Source organism: Hemitrygon akajei, chromosome 1, assembly GCF_048418815.1.
Source record: "Hemitrygon akajei chromosome 1, sHemAka1.3, whole genome shotgun sequence".
In the NCBI taxonomy this organism is placed as follows: Eukaryota; Metazoa; Chordata; class Chondrichthyes; order Myliobatiformes; family Dasyatidae; genus Hemitrygon; species Hemitrygon akajei.
In genome coordinates, this window is record NC_133124.1 from 31217824 (window position 1) to 31243098 (window position 25275).

At 41.3% G+C, this 25275-nt stretch overlaps 1 protein-coding gene across 5 annotated transcripts in view; it reads left to right on the plus strand.

The window, feature by feature from the left end:
* Positions 1–24854, plus strand: part of LOC140725192 (junctophilin-1-like) — a 153607-nt gene extending 128753 nt beyond the window's left edge. The window contains exons 4-7 of one of the 5 annotated variants that reach the window (XR_012098298.1): positions 580–1229; positions 4315–4410; positions 19175–19329; positions 24749–24854. Coding sequence is in view for 4 of the 5 variants with exons in the window: in XM_073040335.1 (XP_072896436.1) it covers positions 580–1229; positions 4315–4395 (731 nt within the window). In the remaining variant the exon portion in view is untranslated. Of the gene's footprint in view, positions 1–579; positions 1230–4314; positions 4411–4510; positions 7566–19174; positions 19330–24748 lie in introns of those variants that run through there. The other 4 variants (XM_073040335.1, XM_073040327.1, XM_073040343.1 and 1 more) reach the window with 4 other exon arrangements.
* The last annotated feature ends 421 nt before the right edge of the window (positions 24855–25275 follow it).

The window sequence follows — 25275 nt, forward strand, 5'->3', positions numbered from 1 at the left end:
TCAGCCCCAAACCTAGCATACTCCATCCAACATTCCCAATCACATTCGGGTACCTGTCTCCAAAAGGAGCTGCCTCTGGATGTCCAGCCTTGGAATGATCCACGCTGTTTGAAGTTGATTGTTAGCTCTCACCAACCTTGCCCTTCAAAGACTTACCAGCTTTTCCAATCGGTTTAAATTTTCTGCCATAATGCTCAAATATCAAACATATAAGTTAGAGTGATTTGCACTAAATTTTGTGGATATTAATTTTCTTGTATCTTTAACCAACTGATATTTAATTGAGTCAAGGATCAATTTCATTTGCCACTTACATTTACATGCATTAGGAATTTGCTGTGCTGTGTTGGCAGGACATGCAGCAAAAAACAGCATTTAACAATTATAAAGAATAAATATACAAAAATAAGTTAGATTTAAAATGCAGATATTGGCTTCGTTGCTTTCATGCAATGCCTTTATTGTTAGCTGTGATGTTAAATTGGATTCATTCTCTCCTTCAAAACTTTTTTTTTATTTCTCCTCACTGTCAGCATTTCATCCACAATTGATTAGTAAATATATTCCTTACTTCTCTAGGTCTCGATTACATTAAGCAGAGAATGCAGGAGGCAATGGGATATACAGAGAAGAAAGAAGAGCCTCCACCTCCAAAGGAAACAAAACCAGCATCAGCCAATAACAGTCCCCATTTCTACAGGAAAGGCACAACACCATCCCACAGTCCTGAACAAAGTCCTGGCCCAACGCCCCCTCCCTCGCCACCAATATACAAGAAAACGCCGAATACCAGTTGGAATAAGGGCTCTGCCAGCAGTGTAAACAAGGATTTTTCGAGCGCTTCAATGAATAGGCAGCTATCAAAGAGCTCCACCAAGCAGAGCAGCGAGTGGATACAGCCAAAGTCAGCAGCTTTCAGCTCTACAGCTGCTGGCAACGGACAGTTGCACAGCGCGTACCATAGTTACTTAGTGCGCACAGATGTAAAACTGCCTCCCGATGAGCCAGAAGAGCAGGCCAATCCTACACCAGTGGTACTTGGAAGGCAACCACCCCCACCAAAACTGACACCGGCAAGGCCGTCGTCTATAAAGTCTTCTGTCAAAGAGAAAAAATTGGAGCCAAAATTGAAGAAACAGTTATCCGTAGTTGTTCCAGAACCAAAGAAACTGTTGAAATCTCAATCAAGTGATGATAGTGTGGAAGAATCAGAAGAAATGGAAGAGACGGTATGTATCCAGCAGTTTTAAGCAGCTTCCTACAACTTTTGGTAAGGTTCCTCTAAAGGAAAAAAAATATTGAGACTAAATCTCAGAGCAGTTCCTGTTACTTACAAAGTGCCTGTCAGCCAATATTTTTCATGTCTTTTAGACAATCTAGATAAATTTCCAGACATTCAAGATAAACATCTAGACAATCAAGATAAATATCTTGTAAACCTGTAGGGCTTCTAAAAATACTTCCATGGAGAATAAAACCTTTAAAGATCAGCTACTTAGAGCAAATCAAAATCTATAACATAAAAGCCATGTTTTTTTAACCATGTTTGGCCAGATAAAGTGCCCCAACATCAGCATGGGAAACAAACCGTGAAACCGTAGAAAGATAAAAACCCTTACCTCAGAGTTTGAAGCAGGATTGAGACAAGGTCGATAGAAATATAATTAAACCCCAACAAGAATTTCTGGTAATTCCCCCCCCCCCCCCATTTCACCATTCACAATTCCCTCTCTCACCTTATCTCCTTACCTGCCCATCACCTCCCTCTGGTGCTCCTCCCCCTTCCCTTTCTTCCATGGTCTTTTGTCCTATCAGATTAACCCTTCTCCAGCCCAATAACTCTTTCACCAATCAACTTCCCAGCTCTTTACTTCAGCCCTCCCCCTCTCCCAGTATCACCTATCACCCACTACCTTGTAATTCTTCCTCCCCTCTCCCACCTTCTTACTCTATGGCACCTCGTGTCTTTTATTTCCTGTCCCGATGAAGGTGCTCAGCCCTAAAAACACTGACTGTTTACTCTTTTCTCTTGATGCTGCCCGGCCTGTTGAGTTCCTCCAGCACTTTGTGTGTGTAACTTTTTCAATCCACCAGCACTGGCCATTGCTTTTGTTCTCCCAGCCAGCCTTGTTTCCTCTGCACCCTTAGAATTCTTATAGTTAAGCTACTAATAAGCTCAGTGATCTCTTTGCTTGCAGGAACTAGCATATCAGACCACAATACTTTCCAAGATGGGAATCAACCCTTGAGCAAGCAGTTAGCATTCTGAAATAGGCTGGCTGAAAAGTTAAACCTCTTTATGTGCTTCTGATGTGCCCATGAATTTGCCAGAGTCTGACTCAACTAGCTTCTATGTCCAGAGCAGGTGACCACATGAGGTTAGATGGCAGTCTAATGGCAGATGGCAGGCTGCAAATGGGTAGTTACGGATGACTGGTAACCAGTAACAGACCTCGAATGGTTGGTGGCTTGTTGCTGCTGGTGGTGTCCCCGGTTGTCTCATTCCCAGCTTGGGACAGCTCAGATACATGTTTGTACTTACTGGGCCCTCAGTGGAGCTTACTTCTGGGCTTTTGTACTTCACTTTTCCGGTCCAATCTCGGTGCAAGCGGATTTATTGGCTGCTAATATGGTACCATAGTTTAAACTGACTAAATGGCTAAATAATTCCAGGTCAGTCATCGTGAATTAATGTTAAGCAAGTAATGAGAAAAAAATATACTGAGGGAAACTATAATCTTGAATTTATACATTCGTCAAAGAGAGCCCAATGTAAAAATATTAAAGAGTAGTTTCTCCCTGAGTAACTTGATTAAACCTTTTGAGAAGTTACAGAGGATTGATGTTTAATGTTCTCTGAATGGCTTACAACAAGAACCATGATAGAGTGGCCAAGAGATTGATGCCCAAGGCATAATGTAATCACCATTTCCACACTGTCAATTGTCTTTGAAGATCTGATAAAGTGCCAAGAATAATTCATGGCCCACCATTGGCCATTGCCATTGCCATTACTGCCCCAAGACATTGGAACTGATGCAAGAAGCAAGTATCCAAAATACAAGAGGTTCTGTAGATGCTGGAAATCCAGAGTAATATTGGAGGAACACAGCAGATCAGGCAGCATCTATGGAAAGGAATAAAGAGTGCACATTGGAGACCGAGACTCTTCATCAGTGCTTCAAATCCAGCTTGGTGCCAACGGTCAGATGTAGCTACTTTTAGTTCTGGCTAGCGAAGTTTACATTTTATAAAAAAGTAAGCTAAACTAATTTATATTCAATTATGACCATTTGTTTTATTTAAGCAGCAAAAAGGTAAATACTAACATCCCATTCATCCTGCCAAGCATCCACTAAAGACTGTTTAGCTTACAGTTTACATTTAAAGATATTACCTCTGGTAGTGCAATTTGGCATTTCAGCAAGTTCTGCTCCAAACAAAATTAAAAGTCCTCTCACTGACCAAATCCCAATGGTTAATTAACATATACTTACTGAGGCCACAGTTCTCACATTTAGACAAAGAGGCTGGAAATCTGAATACGATGACCACTTTTAAGAGTCATGAACGACTAGACAAGCTCTCTCTGTTCTGGAACCAGCATGCCAGTATTTTTAATTTTGCGGGTGACTTGTTCAACTCAACTGCTGTTGTGATCACCTGTTCCATGTACTTTGGAGGAGCTCATTAGTAAAGTATTAATACATGTCAGAACCAGGTTTTAAAAAAGGTTATATGCAAACTAAGAAAAGAAAAGAATATTTGAATGTAACCTTGATAAATTACTGCCTTTAAAAAATATGCCATTTAAATTTAAATGAGGTTCAATCTGCATGACTCATTCAACAGGTAAAGTGTATGAATTTTCACCTGGTCTTTTCTCTCTCTTGCAAGTGACTGCTTGTAAGATCTTGTACCTTTGAAGGTACGATATGTTATAAACTTATTTAATTACTTTGTTGAATGTGTCATTATTACCTGGTGAGGGATATATAAAAAATTATCATACATCAAATCAGAAATGATTACGTCAGTGTCTGCTTGACTAATGCTCAGTCCTATTTTAGCAATAGGGCTTCAGATATATAGTCCTGCAAAATTGCTGTTAAAACTAATCATGGCTACTTGTGGAACGGTAATTTTTTAGGATATAGTAATTAACTTACACAGTGTAACACAATGAGATTGTGAAGAAGCCGTCTAGAAATGAAATAGTATTGGAATTATTTTTAAAAGATGTATTCAAATTATGCTGCCGAAACAATTCGCATTAACTGTATTGATAACAAATCTTATTTACAAAAATTACAGAGTCCAAATACAATCTTGGTCATCATGGTAATGCTGTTGAATATTGGTTTAGCTATTCTTTTTGTCCATTTCCTGACTTGACAAGAATTTGCGAAGGTAAGAATTTAATTTTCCTCATCAAAGATTGTTTATAAAATTTCACTTTATTCTGTTATCACTGTCATTAAACTGTTCATTTTTTCTTGTTTGACTATAGCTGTGCCTGAATGTGATTCAACATAATTATTTAATGATCTAACTGTTTTGACCCTTCAGTGAAGTCATGAAAATTAAGGGTGTTAGCCGTCCGTTCTCTGCAGTTGTTCCATCAGCCCTATTACTGACACCAGACATGCTGAGACACAGGGAAAGAGACTTGAATTTGGTGTGGTGCTCAGGAAAGATGAGACTTGGAAATTAAGTCAGGGGCTGATGTGTTCCCTGGCGATGATTTGTGGCTCTGGATCCTCTGAAACTGAAGCAAGTGGCCATGTTGTTGGAAAAATCTGCTGAACCAGCCTAACCACTGAAGTGTATGGCTGTTCCATCTGCTCGCAGAGTATGACTTCACTGGAAATGTACAGACTGCACTTATGTTGATGGATGGTAACAGATGCCTTACTTTTTTACTGTCTTGCCATGCAGTTGGGAGAAGGAGACGGCTGCCAGAGGAATGTGGTTGGAAGATTCTGTGCTGTGAATGCAATTTCCAGTGGCTTCTCATATCTCATTAAAAGAAGTACATTAGCAGCATCACTCAACCAGTCTTATTCCATTACCTGCTGCTCATATCATCTTGTACAGTGTTCAAGACATTTTGAAAATAACAGTTCACACACTTTTTTTGCATGAAAGTTATACATTTTCTGTCACTGATTAAGCTTTTCTTTTTGTCTAATATTTAGAGCATTTATTTAAAATCAAAATGAGTTCCTTTTCTTTGCCTTCAGTGACATAATTTGGAGCCTCCGTTCAGTTAATGAGATTTTCTGAAGTGTGGTGACCACTAATACAGATTAGCATATGTGTCAACACCAAGAAACCAGAATTAAGGATGGGGTTTTCTTTTTGCATGTGTATTTTCTTTTTAAATAAAGGAGTTAATTTTATAGTGTTGAATCCATTCAGGTAGAGCATTGTAATCTGAATGTTAACGAAGCTGATGCCTTCACAAGTCTTCAGAAATGATCATGTTTACCTCAAATGTATTGGCCTCAAAGGATTTATTTGGAATGTTTGTTGAATATCTGTCTTAATTATTTTAATTGACTCTAATATAGTCAATGGTGATTTCTGTACCATTTTGCTTTATCACCCTTCATGTTATTTGTAGTGGCATGTTTATTTCAAAGGGTTGAGTATTTGGTGTGGTTGATTTTAGACTAGAGCACTAGATTGATATTAATCTCCGAAAAAGTAAGGGCTGCATAACTTAAAACAGATTATATATAATGCGTTGCAGAAAGATGTACTATTCTACAGGTACTGATTTTAAATGTAACCCGTATGTTAGTTTGCATGCTTTCATGCAAAATAGTATCATTGGGACACAATTTCAAGAAATCAGTCCTGTGGAGTTAATAGATGCTACATAATTTATTATCTGAAATCGGTTTGATTTCAGATCGGTAATAGATGGTGTTTTTTGCAGAGGTGTGTTCAAAATCCTATGTATGTGAACAGTGTGAAGTGAAGAAGAGAAGTTGAAAAGGAAAAGAGAATAAAAGAGAAATTGTCACCAGTGTGCATCGAAGCTGACCTTGCTTCAGATAGAAATTTATCTCAGAATGTGTCTTTGGGTCAGTGCAAAAGTAACGGAAGTTTTTATGTAGAAACTTTTTTGTCTGGCACAAAAATCAAGAGTTGTTGGGAATGTTTTTTGGAAATGAAGTTCACTTTAGTAATTTAATTTTAAAAAAAGGAATTTTCTTATATTAAAATCATGAGCTTTTTTAAGAAGCATGAGCCAGAAACTGCTGGCATTTTTCTAAATGTACACAGCTCTATTTTAGCATGGATCCTTTTGTCTTTTTTTAAAATAAATGACATGCTATACACATCTTTATATTTATCAAACAATGCGCCAAGTGGACAATTCTTGTGAGTTGTCGATAAATTGTTATATATTCTAACATTTTGAATGTCTTTTTCTGGTGTTCTGAACCTTGGAATTATTTAATTCTGTTCTTTGTAAACCTATCATCCATTATTTGTTCTGTGCAGTTTACTTGACTGTAATTGCTTGAGAATAAAACTATTATTTGTTCCTACAGTCACATTGTGTGCGCTAGTTATCTGAATGACAGCTACTACTCAGATATTAGCTTTTATTGAGATCTATTGACCAATTTTGCACATGCAGGAAATAATAAAGTGAGTTACTTTAGTATTGTATTTCTCCTGAGCATGGTTAAATCAAATATATCATACTTTGTCCAATTGCTAAATGGGGACCAAAAGGCACTAATTTTATAGTGCAGTCTCCCAGATCCAAATGAATCTCAATATATCATCTCCCAGTTTAAAGTCAGTGTTATTAAGGGTGACACAGAAGTCACGTAAAAATTAGCAAGAATAATTTATTTTCACAAACAGCTCATGGGAGGCTGGCAACCTGGAAAAGGCTACCATTCTTCTCATTCACCCAACCATAACCAGCCTTCTCCAAGGGCTGCTGTCAGAAGACAAGCAATATATCGAACCATTTCATTTAAGCAGGCTGCCATAGGTGTTGTGATAGACACTGGTAGTTCACCCAAGTTGTTAGAAATACCCCAAAATGAGACAAGTATTCTGTTGGTTAAAAACCAGACTACAGGAGAAATTTAGCTTCCACACCAATATTGTTGTTAATGACCTTGGACTGCTAAGGTCTTAAATTCTATTGAACTAACAATTACATAGTTAGATCTTTAGTTGTTAATAATAAGATTTAATTGGAAATATACCTCCACCGTTTGCTTTGCAATATCTGATTGTGACTAGTACAGGAAGAAATTACCAAAACACAGACATGTGTAGTTAGATTTTTGGAAAAGAAATAATCAGGCAGAAAAAGCTGCTGTAACATGAAATCCAAGGAAGGGTAAAGAAAAATGATTTTGTTTAACCTGAGCCACAGCGTTTGCTGATGTGGTGAATAGTGTGTTCATAATTATTGTACTATTACATGAAGACAAGTTGTACTGATAAAAACCAAGTGAATCTAATCATAACTGTTGCTCTGTGTTTACTTATGGTTAAATAAAGCAACTTTAATGATTTCTATCAAACTTTGTTTTTGCCAAGTGATTGCTTGGTCCTTCTTGCCGTGACAGTATTTGATTCAAGTTGTGACACGTTTGCATTTCTTAGTTATAATATTACACAATAAACAGAATATTGTTGGACAACTAGAAAAGTAAACTCCTCAGACTATATGTCGGTGCTACCAAGAACACAGAGTCAAAAAACTTATCTGGTAGGCACAAATGTGGAATCTTTCCTGGGGGTGGCCAAGAGGCTTTTAAATGGTGCAGTACACTGGAATCACACTTATTTGGTTGATTTTCAGTTTGCAGCTTGTAGCTGTTATTTGTCTTGCAGCTTTCCTAGCATTGACTACACCATGCCGAAACAGCAGCACAGTCAAACACAACCACACCTGTAATGTCCCAGCACAGAATCAATTTAAATGTTGAATAGGGAGCTTTACTGTTCCAGGCTCAAGGCAAGTCAGATTATGAGAAAACACAAGCAATGAAGTGGGATGACTTCTCGAGGACGTAGTGTCCCCACGACGCTCCCACACTTGGGACGCCAACTAAACCTTTTTTTAAACACTATTACCATGTAAAGCGTGAACTGACGTGATCGGAGCTGCTTCAGATGAATCCACCAGTATAATAGTAAGACTGGCATTTCTTTCCTTTCTAATTCTTCTTCAGGCCATCTGGCACTGACAACACAATGACAAACACAAGAATAACAACGCCATTCAGCCCATCGAGTCAGCTCCACCATTTCTGATTATTTATCCCTGTCAACCCCATTCTCCTGCCTTCTCCCCATAGCCCTTGATGCACTTACTAATCAAGAAACTATCAACCTCTTCTTTAAATATACCCAATGACTTGGCTTCCACTGCAATCTACACATTCCCCACCCTCTGGCAAAAGAAATTCCTCCTCATCTCTGTTCTGGAGGGACATCCTTCTATTTCTGAGGTTGTGACCTCTGGTCCTAGACTATCCCATGCCCATTAGTTTGAAACCTAGTTTGTTTTAACGTCTAAGATCCTTTTCATCCCATTGGACATGGTTGTCCAAAATAACCTATTAACGCAAGAGCTCTGATGCAGAGCATTATCCTCCAAAATTATTAAACAGGTACACTAAGCCATCGCCAGAAACAGAAATATTAATTGCATGTAAAAATACAAAACATTGTTAACATTATAGCCATCAAAAATATTTAAAAACAGGAACCAACATCCAGATGTTGCTGAAATTCCAGCTCTGGTCTGGTGAGAAACCCTGATTCCATTCTCTCATTGATTTACTCACCAGTTTTATTAATAATGGACAAGACCAGGGGACAGTCAGTTTGGAAATTGAAAAATGACTTTTCCCCACAGCCACCCCACTGCTCCATCCTAGCACCAAGGTGTGGTCATGTCAATAGTTAAAATCACTTCCTTTCTCTCTTTAAAGATTCTGCCTGAATGATAAATTATTGTCCAGAATATCCTGTTCTATTTCATTACTTTCTGTTCCTTTCTATTACTGTTCTAATTTCTGACAATACATCAAAGCCTTCACTGGGTAAGAATAGTTTTTAATAAAGTGGACGAAATTTTATTACCAAATTTCTCATTGCTACTAAGAAACCATCCAACTCTCACTAGTTTACGGTAACTCCAATAGTTTAATCAAATACCAGCTAACACATTATTGACAGCAATTACTTATAGAATCCAAGCTCATATTGAAAGGACAGGCAAGAAGGCAGACGAGGTGGGGTGGCTTATTGGTTAAAAGTGAAAGCAGATACTTAGAAATAGGTGACATAGGGTCAGAAGATGTAGAATCTTTGTGGGTAGACGTAAGAAACCGCAAGGTTAAAAATACCCTAATGGGATTTATATACAGACCTCTGAACAGCAGCCAGGATGTGTGGTACAAATTACAATGGGAGATAGAAAAGGGCCAATGTTACAGATTGGTCATCTCTGAGGCTGAAGTACGCAAGTGTTTCCAACAAGTGGACAGTCGCAAGGCTGCGGGACTGGATGGCATCCCAGGGCAGGTACTCAGAGTGTGTGAGACACAACTAGTAGGTGTGTTTACAGACATCTTTAATCCCTCCCTCTCTCTGTGTAGAATCCTCTCCTGCTTCAAAACATCCACTATTGTTCCTGTACCTAGAAAGACCAAGGTAACATGTCGGTCACACTCACCTCAATAATAAGCAAATGCTTTAAGAGGCTGGGCAAGGACTACACCTGCAACTTGCTACCACCCATACCGTCCTTGCACATCTGGAGAAGAAGGACGTTTATGTGAGAATGCTTTTCTTGGACTACAGTTCAGCATTCCACACCATAATTCCCTCCAGGCGCGACAAGAAGCTCAGAGACCTCGGCCTTCACCCTGCCTTGTGCAGCTGGATCCTGGACTTCCTGTCAGATTGCTGGGTGGTGGTAAGAGTGGGCTCCCTCACCTCGGCCCCTCCGCCCCCCAGGAATGTGTCCTGCCTCCTACTTTACTCTCTGTATACCCATGACTGTCGTCACCCAAAGCTCTAATCTGCTAATTAAATTTGCTGATGATAATACACCGTTTGGCCTAATCTCAGATAATAATGAGGCAGCCTACAGAGAAGAAGTCATCACCCCGACACAGTGGTGACAAAAAAACAACCTCTCCCTCAATGTCACAAAATCAAAGAAGCTGGTTGTGGCCTACAGAAGGAATGCAGACAGGCTAAACCCTATTGACCTCAATGGATCTGAGGTTGAGAGGATGAAGAGTTTTAAGCTCCTTGGAATATACATCACCGAGGATCTCACGTGGTCTGTACACACCAGCTGTGTGGTGTAAAAGGCACAACAGCACCTCTTTCACCTCAGACAGCTGAGGAAGTTTGGTATGGGTCCCCAAATCCTTTCTATAGGGGCAAAATTGAGAGCATCCTGACTGCCTGCATCACTGCCCAGTATGGGAACTGTACTTCCTTCAATCGCAGGACTCTGCAGAGAGTGTTGTGAACTGTAGATGTGAACTTCCCACTATTCAGGACATTTGCAAAGACAAGTGTGTAAAAAGGGCCCGTAGGATTATAGGGGACCCGAGTCACCCAACCACAACTGTTCCAGCTGCTACTATCTGGAAACAGTACCACAGCATAAAGGCCAGAACCAACAGGCTTCAGGACAGCTTCTTCCATCAGGCCATCTGACTGATTAATTCACGCTGATACAATTGTATTTCTATGTTATATTGACTGTCCTGTTGCACATACTATTTATTATAAATTACCATAAATTTCACATTGCACATTTAGACAGAGACGTAACGTAAAGATTTTTACTCCTCATGTATATGAAGCATGTAAGTAATAAAGTCAATTGAATTCAATAGTCATAGGGAATTTCATTCATTCAGATGGGGAAAATCAGGTTGGACGTGGATCCCAGGAGAGAGAATTTGTAGAATGCCTATGAGATGGCTTTTCAGAGCAGCTTGTGGACAAGTCCATGAGGGGAAAGACTATTCTGGATTGGGTGTTGTGTAATAAACCAGATTTGATTAAGGAGCTTAAGGTAAAGGAACCCTTAGGAGACAGTGATCATAATATGACAGAATTCACCCTGCAGTTTGAGAGGGAGAGATGAAGTGAGATGTATCACTATTACAGTGGAGCAAAGGGAATTACAGAGGCATGGGAAAGGAGCTGGCCAAAGTTGAATGGAAGGTGATACTAGCAGGGATGACAACAGAACAGCAATGTCTGGAATTTCTGGCGATTCAGAAGGCACAGGATAAATGCATCCCAAAGAGGAAGCAGCACTCTAAAGGGAGGATCAGGCAACTGTGGCTGACACAGGAAGACAAAGACAGCGTAAAAGCAAAAGAGAGGACATATAGCAAAAATTAGTGGGAAGATAGAGGTCTGGGAAGCCTTTAAAACCCAACAGAAAGCAAGTTTAAATGAAATGTGAAGGTAAGGTAGCCAATAATACAAAAAGTTTTTTGGATATACAAAGAGTAAAAGAGAGTCGAGATTGGATATCGGAATGCTGGAAAATGATGCTGGAGAGTTAGTAATGGGGAAAAAAGAGATGGTGGATGAACTTAATAAAGACATAAAATATAGAACAGTACAGCAAAGGAACAAGCCCTTCAGTCCACAATGTGCAGAACAAACTAATAAGTAAACCAAAAACACCAAAATCTAATCCTTTTTATCTACACAATGTCCATATCCCTCCAAATCCTAGTAAATGCAAGAGATTCTGCAGATGCTGGAAATCCAGAACAACACACACAAAATGCTGAAGGATCTCGGCAGGTCAGGCAGCATCTACAGTAGTGAATAAACAGTCGATGCTGTGGGCTAAGACCCTTCTTCAGGACTGGAAAGGAAGGGGGAAGATGGCAGACAAAAAAAGCGGGGGTAGAGGAAGGACTAGCGAGAAAGTGATAGGTAAAACCAGGTGGGTGGGAAAGGTCAGGACTAGAGAGAACAGAATCGGATAGGAGAGAATGATGGGAGCATGTAAAGAATGAGTGGCACCAGAGGGCCTTTTCTAATACTGGGAATGAAAGGGTTAATGTATGAGTGGCATTTGATGGTTATGGGCCTGTACTCACTGGAGTTCAGAAGAATGAGGAAGAATTGAACGTTTATCAAATATTGAAAGATAGAGTGGATGTGAAAACAATGTACCCTAGAGTGGAGAGTATGAGACCAGAGGGCACAGCCTCAACATAGAGGGACATCCATATAGAACAGAGATGAGGAGGAAGGTGGGGAATCTGTGGAATTCATTGGGTACATTTAAAGTGGAGGTTGATAGCCTGTTGATTAGTCAGGGAATCAAAGGTAACAAGAAGAAGGCAAAAGAATGGGGTTGTGCAGGATAATAAATCTGCCATGATGGAACTGTGGAGCAGAATCGATGGGCAGAATGGCCTAACTCTGCTCCTATGCCTTATGGTCTTATGAAAATCTGCTTCACATGTTGTCCAGGTTTTCTCACTGCAGTTGGCCTTCATCATGTTATTTTCCAGGATTGTTCTGTTTGTCTTGAGCCTACTAATATTGGGAAAATCTAGAATCAGAATCAGGTTTGTTATCACCAGTATGTGACATGAAATTTGTTAACTTAGCAGCAGCAGTTCAATGCAATACATAATCTAGCAGAGAGAGGGAAAAAATCATAATAATAAATAAACAAGTAGATCAATTACATATATTGAATAGATTATTAAAAATGTGCAATAACAGAAATATTGTATATTAAAAAAGTGAGGTAGTGTTCATGGTTCAATGTCCATTTAGGAATCGGATGGCAGAGGGGAAGAAGCTGTTCCTGAATCACTGAGTGTGTGCCTTCAGGTTTCTGTATCTCCTACCTGATTATAACAGTGAGAAAAGGAAATGCCCTGGGTGCTGGAGGCCCTTGATAATGGACGCTGCCTTTCACAGACACCGCTCCCTACAGATGTCCTGGGTATTTTGTAGGCTAGTACCCAAGATGGAGCTGACTAGATTTACAACCTTCTGCAGCTTCTTTCGGTCCTGTGCAGTAGCCCCTCCATTCTATAGTATTTTCCAGAATTGTGTAGTACATTTCATATTGAACCACTTCAATATTCAAACTGTTATATTATGACAGTATCTAAATGAAAAAAGAAAAAAAAGAATACAAGGTTACTTAAGTAGATAAGTACTCTCCTAATTTGGAGATTGAATATTAACATTCTAAAACAGCTGCCAGTCCAAATTGTCTACCGTGAGATTTTCATCACATTAATATTACTAGGGAACAGTAAGGACAAATAGCATTCTGGCATGTCCTATAATCAGTAAGGTATGCAAATTTTTCCTAAAAATATATTTAATTCATAATATATAGAAAAATATAATCAGGACACATCATTATCGTGCTCACTTTACCAAGTAATTTTCCACATTCCATTACCATATGTTGACATTACTCTTGTTGCATCCTTGAACATTGCCTCGGTGAAATGTTTGAGAGGCTGTCACACATGAAATTGCCCCTCAGGGTAAGACTGCGACTGTGGTCTTTCCTGTTGGAGCCTTTGCGAGTGGCTACACTAAGCCTCGGAGTGTCCCTCAGCATACTCTCCCACACATTGGAATGTGCCAGTCCACAGCATTCTCCTTGAAGTGGAAGACCAACAAGTGTGAAGCAAACAGAAAAAAAGTACTGCCGCACCTACTGACTGCAGAAAAATAATTTTAAACTTGCAACTAGTTTTACAGAGCAGTGTGTTCAGAGCACACATCCTCTAATTTACATCAGTGCATCTGTTAATTTAGGTCATTCAGCAGAAGGCCCAATGTAAAATGATGTCAGAGTAGGAATGAGCCAATAAGACAACCATCCTGTGAACGAACTGAGTTAAAATCACTTTGTTTCTTCAAACAATTTGAATTAAAAGTATGATTTATTTTGAAAGGAGTTGTGTTATTATCATTATTCCTCTCTGTGCCCTGTGGCCCATCGGGCAGCAACCTTGCCGTTTCTTTAGCATTTTGTCTGTTTTTTTTAACGAGGCCAAGTTTGCTAGCTCAACATTCAACCCTGCACCCATGGAAAGCGCACAAGGAGCCAGCCGGATTCGAACCCAGGACCATGCGCCTCGAAGTCAGGTGCTGATGCATCTACACACCCACTGACCTAAATAAAAAACATAGTGACATAATGTTAAGGTGAAGGTAAGTATAGAGGGATGTTTTTTGTTAAACGCAGAGAATGGTGGGTGCATGGAACACCCTGCCAAGGGTGTTGGTAGAGGCATATACATTAGGGGAATTTAAGAAAATCATAGAAAGGCACATGGATGATAGAAAAATGAATGGCTGGGTTGGTAGGAAGGGTTAGATTGATCTTAAAGGTCAGCATAACACTATGGGCCAGAGAGCTTGTACTGTGATCTAAAATTCCTTGTATGTTCTATGTAGTGACAATTAAAGGGATGTAAATACATGTTGTCATTATTATTCCCGTCACATATGCATCATTTGTGCAATCATTTTGATGGTGGTGCACTCCAAATCATGGCCTATATAATTATATTAATTTAGAAAAGTTATGATACTATTTGGACTGCTATCGTACACCTGCCTGGGAACGCCCCTTACATTACTGAGAATGAAAAGGGAAATCTGATGCATTTGTCAAGGGTGATCAACAAAGTTGTCAGTTTTCGGCTTAAACATGATGAGAATTTTCAATGATTTGAGTATACAGCCCACTGGGGAATATGCAGATCTCTAATGTGGATTGATCTATGGTCCTTCCTCAACCTTCACAATGCCACTATTCTAAACAGATAATAAATTTGATGTGTCACTCTAATACCTCGGTAAAAGCTTTGTGCTAGTCACTGTATGATTTACTACTTCTAGTCCAAAGTGGAAAATGCAGTTTTGCTGAAGATAGTCAGATATGCACTTTCAGTATTTAGCTTAGTTTGGGTAATTTTTTGAATTATCAGCACAAAGGATTCACAATACATGAAGCTTACGTTAAAAAGCACTTATGTTGCTAAGAGATTTTTCCCTGGCTGATAATGTGTCAACAGTAGAGTTTCCAATGAGTAGACAAAGAGTTATTTTCACATTTTTTCCTAGCGGTTGGCAATGAGGAAAATATCTGGGTACATGGTGCCCACCAAAAAACAGAACAAACTCAACTCTGCTCATTGCTGTCTTTTGACCCTTACGTATCAACAAGGCAGTGGAAAGTCACATTGACAATCTCATCAGGACTTCTCGCTTGCCAATGGCCTACTTTCCGTTGCTCATTTCTGGTTCCACTACTCACCTTCAGAACGCGATACACACCAAACATGGTCAGAGTCCAAAATTCAAGGTTAAGTGAGAGGGAATGCCATTGACACCAAGGGAGCATTTAGTCAAGAGCAGCACTGAGAAGCCTCAGTAAAATTAAAGTTATTGGGTATCAGAGACAAAACCATAGCAACGGCCCAGGTGATAGCAAGCACAAAGAAAGACAGCTGAAACAAAAAATTTAGGAACTTGGTCAATTGTCTTCCATCCATCATAAAAGCAGCTGCATGGTAGCTTGGTAGTCCTTGATGAATGTTGCAAAGGCTGGACAACATGTGAGTACATAATGGGTGCATTCATGTACTTTCCTGGCAAGAGACATTCTAACTACTTTGCCTTGAAACTCAATGCTATTATCATTGGTAAATGTTCTATATTCAAAATTTAGCAGGAGGGATGTTACCAAATGCAAAGAAAAATCTAACAAGAGAGGTCATATAAATATTATGCCCAAAAGAACCAAGGCTGGATATCTTGCAGTAAATTATTTGACTTCCCAGTGCCTTTCCACTATATGAGTCATGTCAGATGTTTGAGAGATGGGTGCAATTTCAGCAACATTCAAATTCACTGTTTGTATCCAAAACAAAACAGCCTACTTGTTTGACGCCTTATCAAAGCTACTTTAGCAAAGCAGTTAGTCCCCCAACACACAAAAATGAGTGGAGGAACTCAGCAGGTCAGGCAGCAACTATCAAAATGAATAAATAGTCAACATTTCGGGCTGAGACCCTTCATCAAGACAGGAAAGGAAGGAGGAAGATATCAAAATAAGAAGATGGTGGGAGGAGAAGGAGCACAGCCTAGAAGGTGATAGGTCAAGCGAGGTAGATGGGGAGGGGGATGAAGTAAGAAGCTGGGAGGTGATAACTGGAGAGGAAGGAATCTGATGGGAGAGGAGAGTGGACCACTGGAGAACGGGAAGGAGGAGGGGCACCAGGAGGCGATAGGTAGCTGATGAGAAGAGGTAAGAGGGTTGCCAGAGTAGGGAAATGAAGAAGAGAGAAGAGGTGGGGGTTGGGAAAAATTATAAGAATTTGGAGAAATCGATGTTCATGCCGTTAGATTGGAGTCTACCTAGATGGGATATGAGGCGTTGCTCCTCCACCCTGAGAGTGGCCTCATCATGACAGAAGAGGAGGCTATAGACCGACATGTCAGAATGGGAATGGGGACTGGAATTGATATGGCTGGTCACTGGGAAATTCTGCTTTTTGCGGATGCAGCAAAGGTACTTGACAAAGAGGTCTTCTAGTCTACATTGGTTCTCACGTAGAAGAGGCCACATTGGGAGCACCAGATACAGCAAGCAACCCAACAGTCACTCTCCCAATTTCACAATGAGTGCAAAGAGCAACATCTATACAGTACACGGCAGAAACCCACAAAGACAAGGGGTTCTGCAGAGGCAGGAAATCCAGACTAATACACACAGAATTTTGGCAGAACTCACAAACACGAGAAAATCTTCAGATGCTGGAAATCCAAAGCAACATACACAACATGCTGGAGGAACTCAGCAGGCCAGGCAGCAAATGTGGAAAAGAGTAAGTAGTTGACGTTTCGGACCAACACCCTTCAACAGGACTGGAAAGAAAAGAGGAGAAGTCAGGGTAAGAAGGTGGGAGGAGTGGAAGAAGTACAAGGTGATAGATCCCAGTAAAAGCAGGATGTCCTGGTAGCCAGCCAGTTAAATTCCACTTCCCATTCCCATTCCAACAAGTCAGTCCATGGTCTCCTCCACTGCTGCATTGAGTCCACACTTGGGTTGGAGGAGCAACACCTTATATTCTGTGTGGGTACCTCCAATCCGACGGCATAAATATTGATTTCGCAAACTTCTGGTAATTGCATTGTTCCCCATTCCTGATTCCCTTTCTCATCTTATCATCTTACCTGCCCATCACCTCCCTCTGGTGCTGCTCCTCAATCCCTATCTTCCATGGTCTTCTATCTTCTCCTATCAGATTCCCCCTTCTCCAGCCCTTAATCTTTTTCACCAATCAACTTCCCAGCTCTTTACTTCTCCTCCTCCCCCCTCCCAGTTTCACCTATCACCTGCCACTGAGTACTTATTTCTCTCCTCCCCCCATCTTCTTATTCTGACCTCCCCTTCCTTTCCAGTCCTGATGAATGGCTCGGCCCGAAATGTCGACTGTTTACTCTTTCCCATTGAAGCTGCCAGGAACTCAGAAGGTCAGTCAACATATAAGGAAAGGAATAAAGACACACACAAAATGCTGGAGGAACTCAGCAGGCCAGGCAGTATCTATGGAAAAAAGTACAGTCGACATTTCAGCCCAAAATGGCGACTGTACTCTTTTCCATAGATGTTGCCTGGCCTGTGAGTTCCTCCAGCATTTTGTGTGTTGCTCAGATTTCCAGCATCTGCAGATTTTCTCTTGTTTGTGAAAGGACTAAAGAGTCAACATTTCAGGCCGAGACCTGATGAACAGTGATGAAATGAACAATTCACAAAGGTATAAAACTTTTATACACCTCTCAGAAACACAGCCACAAGAGTGACCAGTCACAGCAGGCCGCACAACGACACTGCTACTCTAACTTAGCAAAGAAATACTCTGCTCACTCATCATTGTGGGGTTAAAATTCTGGCCCTGTCCTACCCAATGGAACTGTTGTGGTGCCAACCTCTGACCAACACTTCAATTCAAAAGCCATAAGGCCATACGATATAGGAGCATAAGTAGGCCATTCGGCCCATCGAGTCTGCTCCACCATTCAATCATGGGCTGATCCAATTCTTCCAGTCATCCCCCACTCCTCTGCTTTCACCCCATACCCTTTGATGTCCTAGTTAATCAAGAACCTAACTATCTCTGCCTTAAATACACCCAATGACTTGTTCTCCACAGCCACTCATTGCAACAAATTCCACAGATTTACCACCCTCTGACTAAAGTAATTTCTCCACATTTCAGTTCTAAAAGGATGTCCGCTAGTCCTGAAGTGACCTTTTGTCCTAGAATCCCCTACCATGGGAAAAAACTTTGCCATATCTAATCTGTTCAGGACTTTTAGCATTAGGAAAGTTTCTATGAGATCCCCCTCATTCTCCTGAACTCCAGGGAATACAGCCCAAGAGCTGACAGACGTTCTTCATACAGTAACCCTTTCGTTCCTGGAATCATTCTCGTGAATCTTCTCTGAACCCTCTCCAATGTCAGTATATCCTTTATACTGCCAGATCATCACCACCTTCCCAGACAATTAAGAAATGGCAGTAAATTGTGGTGCCACAGTAGTAGAGCGGTTAGTGCAACGCTATTACTGTTTGGGGCGTTACAGAGTTCAGCGTTCTGCTCTGGCATCATCAGTAAGGAGTCTCCGTGGAATGTGTGGGTTTTGCCCAGGTGCTCCAGTCTCCTCCCACAGTTCAAAGATGTACCAGCTAGATTACTTCATTTTGTAAATTGCCCTGTGATTAGGCTAGGGGTAATCTGGGTTGTGGGGTTGCTGGGGCAACATTGCTTGAAGGGACAGTATAGCTAAAGTAAATAAATAAATAAATTCCAATCTTGCCAGCAATACTCAATCTGTGGATGAATAAAAAAACGAAAACAATTTGCTCTCATTTTTATATCTGTTTCCCTTATAAACCTGAAAGTTAACAGGTCTTCAAACTTCTCTCCTCTTCTTAACTCTTTTTCTTGTTCCACAGAAGCAGCCTAGAAGTACTTAACAGCCTGACCTGCATCTTGATTTTCACCAATCAGACTTCCAACTTTCCTCACTAGTTTGGGTTACAGAATCTTTCATTATTTTTCCTCAGAGCTCAGCCAATGTGGTAATATCATCCTGAAGATTCAAAAACGGGTCTCGCTTTTTGTTTTACTTCATATCCCTTGGAACTCTTAAAGCACAACTCATTACAGGCAATAAGGCCGATGAATAAGACCCCTCAAGAGCAACCTACATTGTACCAAGGTTAGGCCTCTTGTTGTTTACACTTGTGGTGGTTATAGGGTAGGATTTATGACAATGCCATCAGAACTATGAAATTATGTCCACCAGACAAAAATGGATGTATTCTTGAATAATGATGCAATAGAAATATTTATCATTATGAAAGCTCTATTATAAATAGAGTAAACAGATTAGTTCCACTTCTGGAGAACAGCAAAACTAGTGGCTATTAATATAAGACAAATGGGAAGTTCAGAAGAAACCTCTTTAATCAGACTGTTGAGAATGTGGACCTCAATGTCAACGAGAAGAGTTAAAAGACGGTGCATTAAATGAGGTGTTAGAAGGACAAGGAAGAATGTAATAAAGCTTTTTATGTTTTAGCACTAGACAGGAAGCGCAAGGGGAGAATTATAAAGCATAAGCTCCAGCACAGTGAGGATTGGCAGGACTGGACATTCTACATAATTAAACTTCACTTTCCTGCTTTTTGTTTCATTTCATATCCCCTGATACACTTACCTAATAAAATCCATGTAATTATCCTAAAATCCACAACCTCTGGGGAATTAATTCTATTTTTGTGATTTTCAGTGATTTAAATGCTCCTAATTTTGTTCCAGTATTGTTCAGTTCTCATTCTGAGATGATAGGAAATATAGTGTCCATTCTCTTAACAGGTTAAGATTGAGTCAATAGCCTAATATCCTACAGAAAGACCCCAGTACTCCATTTACATTTTACAGCTGTATTTTGAGGTTTTTTTTTCAGTTTTTCCATAGACAATAGGAACAAAGGGGTAAGAAGACCATAGAAGCAGAATGAGGCCATTTGGCCCATCAAGTCTGCTCCACCATTTCATCATGTCTGTTCCAATTTTCCTCTCAGCCCCAATCTCCTGCCTTCTCCCCATATCCCTTCATGCCCTGACCAACCAAGAAGCTATCAACCTCTGCTTTACGTATATATAATGACGTGGGCGCCACAGCTGCCTGTGGTGAAGAATTCCACAGAATCACCACTCTCTAACTAAAGAAATTCCTCCTCATCTCAGTTCTAAAAGGACACCCTCTATTCTGAGGCTGTATCCTCTGGTCTTAGACTCTCCCACCATAGAGAACATCCTTTCCACATCCACTTATCGAGGCCTTTCACCTTTTGATGGGTCTCATGAGGTCACCCCTCATTCCCCTGAATTCTAGTGAATACAGGCCCAGAGCCATCAGACGCTCTCCATATGACAATTAGTGACTCATGACTTAATGGACATCAGTGACTCAATGTGCAAAGCCTCTGTTACTAATGCCTTTGGAGGCGAAGGATCCCAAAGAAACATAGCCCTTTGAGAAATTCTTCCTCACCTGTGTCTTATATGAGAGACCAATATGCAGAGACCATGGCCTAGTCTTAGATTCCCATCTGAAGAACCTTCCTCACAGTAAATTCCCTGTCAAGTCCCACCACCCCCCAACCCCACCAACCCTGAACCCCCACCTAACAATCTTTTAAATTTCACTTCTCATTGTTCAAAGAAGTTTAAAAGCCTATCAATCTTTTCTAAAATCAGCTTCCCTACCTCAAAATACTTTCATATTAAGTGTCAGATCTTGGTTCCATGGCCCATTCCTAATTCTGACAGATCTTTTCAAGATTACTAACCACTACTTAGTCAGTGCTTAAACCATTCAACAAAATAATTGTATTATCGTCACTGATGACAGCTGGATTATTTTCTCTCTTTCGGAATTTGGTAAAAATTCCCCCATGCAAAAGGTGTAGATTGAAGAAAGTATTCAGCCTCCAACCCTTTGCTCACATAAATTAGTATTGCAACCAGGGATTTGATCAATTGAAATGAGAATTTTTTTTTGTGAATCACATGCTCCTTTCACCACAGTAGAGCCCAAAAAAAAAGCAGGTACATCACATGCATTGCTAAAAAAAAAACATACCCTTGCCTGTCACAAACAAGAGAAAATCTGCAGATGCTGGAAATCTGAGCAACGCACACAAAATGATGAAGGAACTCAGCAGGCCAGACATAATCTAAGGAAAAAAGTACAGTCAACTCTTCCATAGATTTAAAAAGGGGGGGGAGGGGAGAGAGAAACGCAAAGTGTTGGGAGAGGGATGAAGTAAAGAGCTGGGAAGTTGATTGGTGAAAGACATATTGGGCTGGAGAAAGGGGAGTCTGATAGAAGAGGACAGAAAGGCATGGAAGAAAGAAAAGGGGGGAGGAGCACCGGGGGAGACAATGGGTGGGCAAGTAGGTATAGTGAGAGAGGGAAAAGGGGATGGGAAATGGTGAAGGGCGGTTGCATTGCCAGAAATTTGAGAAATCGATGTTCATGCCGTCAGCTTGGAGGCTGCCCAAATGGAATACAAGATGTTGCTCCTCCAACCTGAGTGTGGTCTCACCATGACAGCGGAGGAGGCTAAGGATGGACATATCAGAATGGGAAGTGAATTTAAAATGGGTGGCCACCGAGAGATCCCGCTTTTTCTGGCAAATAGAGCCTAGGTGCTCAGTGAAGCGGTCTCCTAATCTACGTCGGGTCTCATCGATCTACAGGAGGCCACACTGGGAGCACTGCACACAGTAAATGACCCCAACAGACTGACACGTGAAGTGTTGCCTCACCTGGAAGGACTGATTAGGGCCCTGAATGGTAGTGAGGGAGGAGGTGTAGAGGCAGGTGTGGCACTTGTTCTGCTTGCAAGGATAAGTGCCAGGAAGGAGATCAGTGGGGAGGGACGAATAAACAAGGGAGTCACGTAGAGAGTGATAGGTGTGGAAAGCAGAAAGTGGTAGGGCGGAGGGAAAGTTGTGCTTGGTGGTGGAATCCCATTGGAGATGGCAGAAGTTGCAGAGAATTATGTGCTGGACACAGAGGCTGGAAGAGGCAACACTTCAATTCCATTTCCCATTCCCATTCGGTTATGTCCATCCATGGCCAGGCGGAAGTTTCAGAGAATTATGTTCTGAACACGGAGACTGGTGGGGTGGTATGTGAAGACAAGAGGAACCCTATCCTTAATCCCACAGACTGTCACAGCTATCTGGACTATGCTTTGTCCACACCTGTTACTTGTGAAAATGCCACCCCCTTCTCTCAATTCCTCCGTCTCCAGCGCATCTGCTCTCAGGATGAGGCTTTTCATTCTAGAACAAAGGAGATCCCTTCTTTTTCAAAGAAAGGGGCGTCCCTTCCTCCACCATCAACCCTGCCCTCACCCGCATCTCTTCCATTTCACACCCGTCAGCTCTTACCCCATCTTCTCGCCACCCTACCAGGGATAGGGCTCTTCCTGTCCTCACCTACCACCCCACTGCTTCCTGTTACTATTGATGGTGAGGATGTGGATGTGGTGAGGATCTACAAGTACCTGGAGGTGCACCTGGATGACAGACTTGAAGTGAAGCACCATGACAGAGCTGTGTACAGGAAGGGCCAAAGTCGGCTCTACTTCCTGATGAGGCGGAGGTCCTCTGGAGTATGCAGGCCTCTCCCTCACATGTTCTACCTGTCTGTTATTGTCAGTACAATCTTCTATGTGGCAGTGTGCTGGGGTAATGGGTGATGTGAACAGGCTGTGGTGAACTACATATACCTGTCTGGACACGCCCCCTGCTGACTGCTCCTGTGGCTCCTCCCACAGACCCCGGTATAAAGGCGATTGAGGCCTGAGCCCGGCCCTCATTCTCCAGGATGTAGTATGGTGGTCAACTACTGCTTGTTCTTTCTTCCAGTCAATAAAGCCGATATCTCACCTTCACGTCTCAGAGAGAGTTATCGATGGTGCATCACAGGCTCAATAAACTGATGAGAAATGCTGGCTCCATTATAGGAGTCAAAATGGACACACTGGAAGCCGTGGTGGAACAAAGGAAAATCCTAGCACTTCTGGACAATGCTTGACCCTCTGCATGCCACCTTGGCTGAACAAAGGAGCACTTTTAGTAATTGGCTAAAACAAATGCACTGCTCCAAAGAGCACTATGTGAGGTCATTCTTACCCTCGGCCATTAGACGCTATAATGAGTCAAGCTAAAGCCCGGGGGAGTGATGGCCCCTCCTGTTGGACTGCTTGAGGTAACTTATTTTTTTATTCTTTCTTACTTCTCTTCTAATATTGGTACACAAGACCATAAGACACAGGAGCAGAATTAGGTCATTTGGCCCATTGAGTCTGCTCTACCATTCAATCATGGCTGATCCTTTTATCTCTCCTCAGACCCACTCCCCCGCCTTCTTCCCATAACCTTTGATACCGTGTCCAATCAAGAACCTATCATTCTCTGCCTTAAATACACCCAACCACCTGGCCTCCACAGTGCCTGTGGTAACAATTTCCACAAATTCACCATCCTCTGGCTGAAGAAATTTCTCCACATCTGTGTTTTAAATGGACACCCCTCTATCATGAGGCTGTGCCCTCTTGTCCTAGACTCCCCCACCACGGGAAGCATCCCTTTCCACATCGACTCTGTGCACCTGCAATGCTACTGTGACACTGTAATTTCCTTTGGGATCAATAAAGTATTTATCTATTACAATTTTTGAATTTTCAGTTTTTCGTGCTTTACAATTTTCCCTATATTTTGAGTGTGATTCACAAATAAAAATTCTCAGTTACATTGACCAACATCCCTGGCTGTAATACTCATTTATGTGAACAAAGGGTTGGGGGCTGAATTTTCCAGTGTATTGTGGAAAACCTAGTTAGACAAATATGTTGTTTCCAACAACAGTGGGGAGATGTCATGGGGACCATCCAATGAAATTCCCAGCCTCTTGGTATTTCATCTCCAGTGGCTACAGAAACCGACCCAGGAGGATCAGCGTCCAACCCGGACTTCTGCATTTAGAAGTAGAATCATCTGATGCCAGTCCTTACAAGCTTCTGAGAAAAGTGCTACAAGAGCTGCCTTCCCCACTTAGCAACAAATTGGTCTCTTCACAAACAGGGGATTAAATTTGCTTCTGTCTATTATGGAGGCTTGGGAGTTGAGATTCCTCTGTCAACTTGGTTAACGTAGAGCACGTAGGAATTTAACTTCAAGGCCTTAATCAAGTTTCTAAAAATAGTTCCGACTCTTCAACTCAGCATTTACATCACTTATGAAATAAAAGTTATTTATTTGTCTTAACTTATGAATGTTAACAATGGTACCATAAATAGGATAAAATACAACTTTTAGAATTATACTGCAAGTTCAGTTCAGATATGAATAAGCAATAGCATTATAATATTGCATGGATCCCAAGCTGACAGTGAAATAAATGGGATTAAATTGAATATAAATGCTTGTCCAATTTGAATGCTTAGAAAATAACACTGAAGCGAAGTTAAGATGGCGCTAAACGGCAACTCCTTGCTTGCATCTTTGGAAACAGCTCTATTTCCATCTTTAATATCTTTATTTTTCCCTTTCAAGGTTCTTTTGAAGATCCTGACCTGGAGTTACATGCTAACTTCAGTTCTTTGCTGGAATGGGACCCGTTCTTGGGCTTTTGGGACTTGCCATTGTTCAGCACGCCAAGGGTTCGGCCTGGCAGCCCAGCTCGGATTTGGAAGCCTGAGATCTTGGGGCTCTGGAGATGGGCAGATTGAGGGTCGGTTCATGGCAGGACACCCGCGTGTCATCGGGGGAGTCAGAAAATCTACTGCTGAGGGCCTGAAGACCCAGTATCTTTGCGATCTTCAGGCACAGAGCTAGAAAAAGCAACGTAACGGACTTCTAACATCGTAAATCAGCGAGTTGTTTGTTATGCCTTCCCACTCGCTGGAAAAATGGAGACACCTCCTTCTCTCCTTTTAAGGAGAGAGAGAGAGAGAGCCTGTGGTATGTCGAATACCGGGTGAAACGCGGTCCTTGGGGTAACTGCAAGTCTGTGTCTTTGCGATTGCTTTGCTCACGCTTGAGAGCTCAGTGGGGTGCCAATGCTTGCTTTTTTTTGCCAA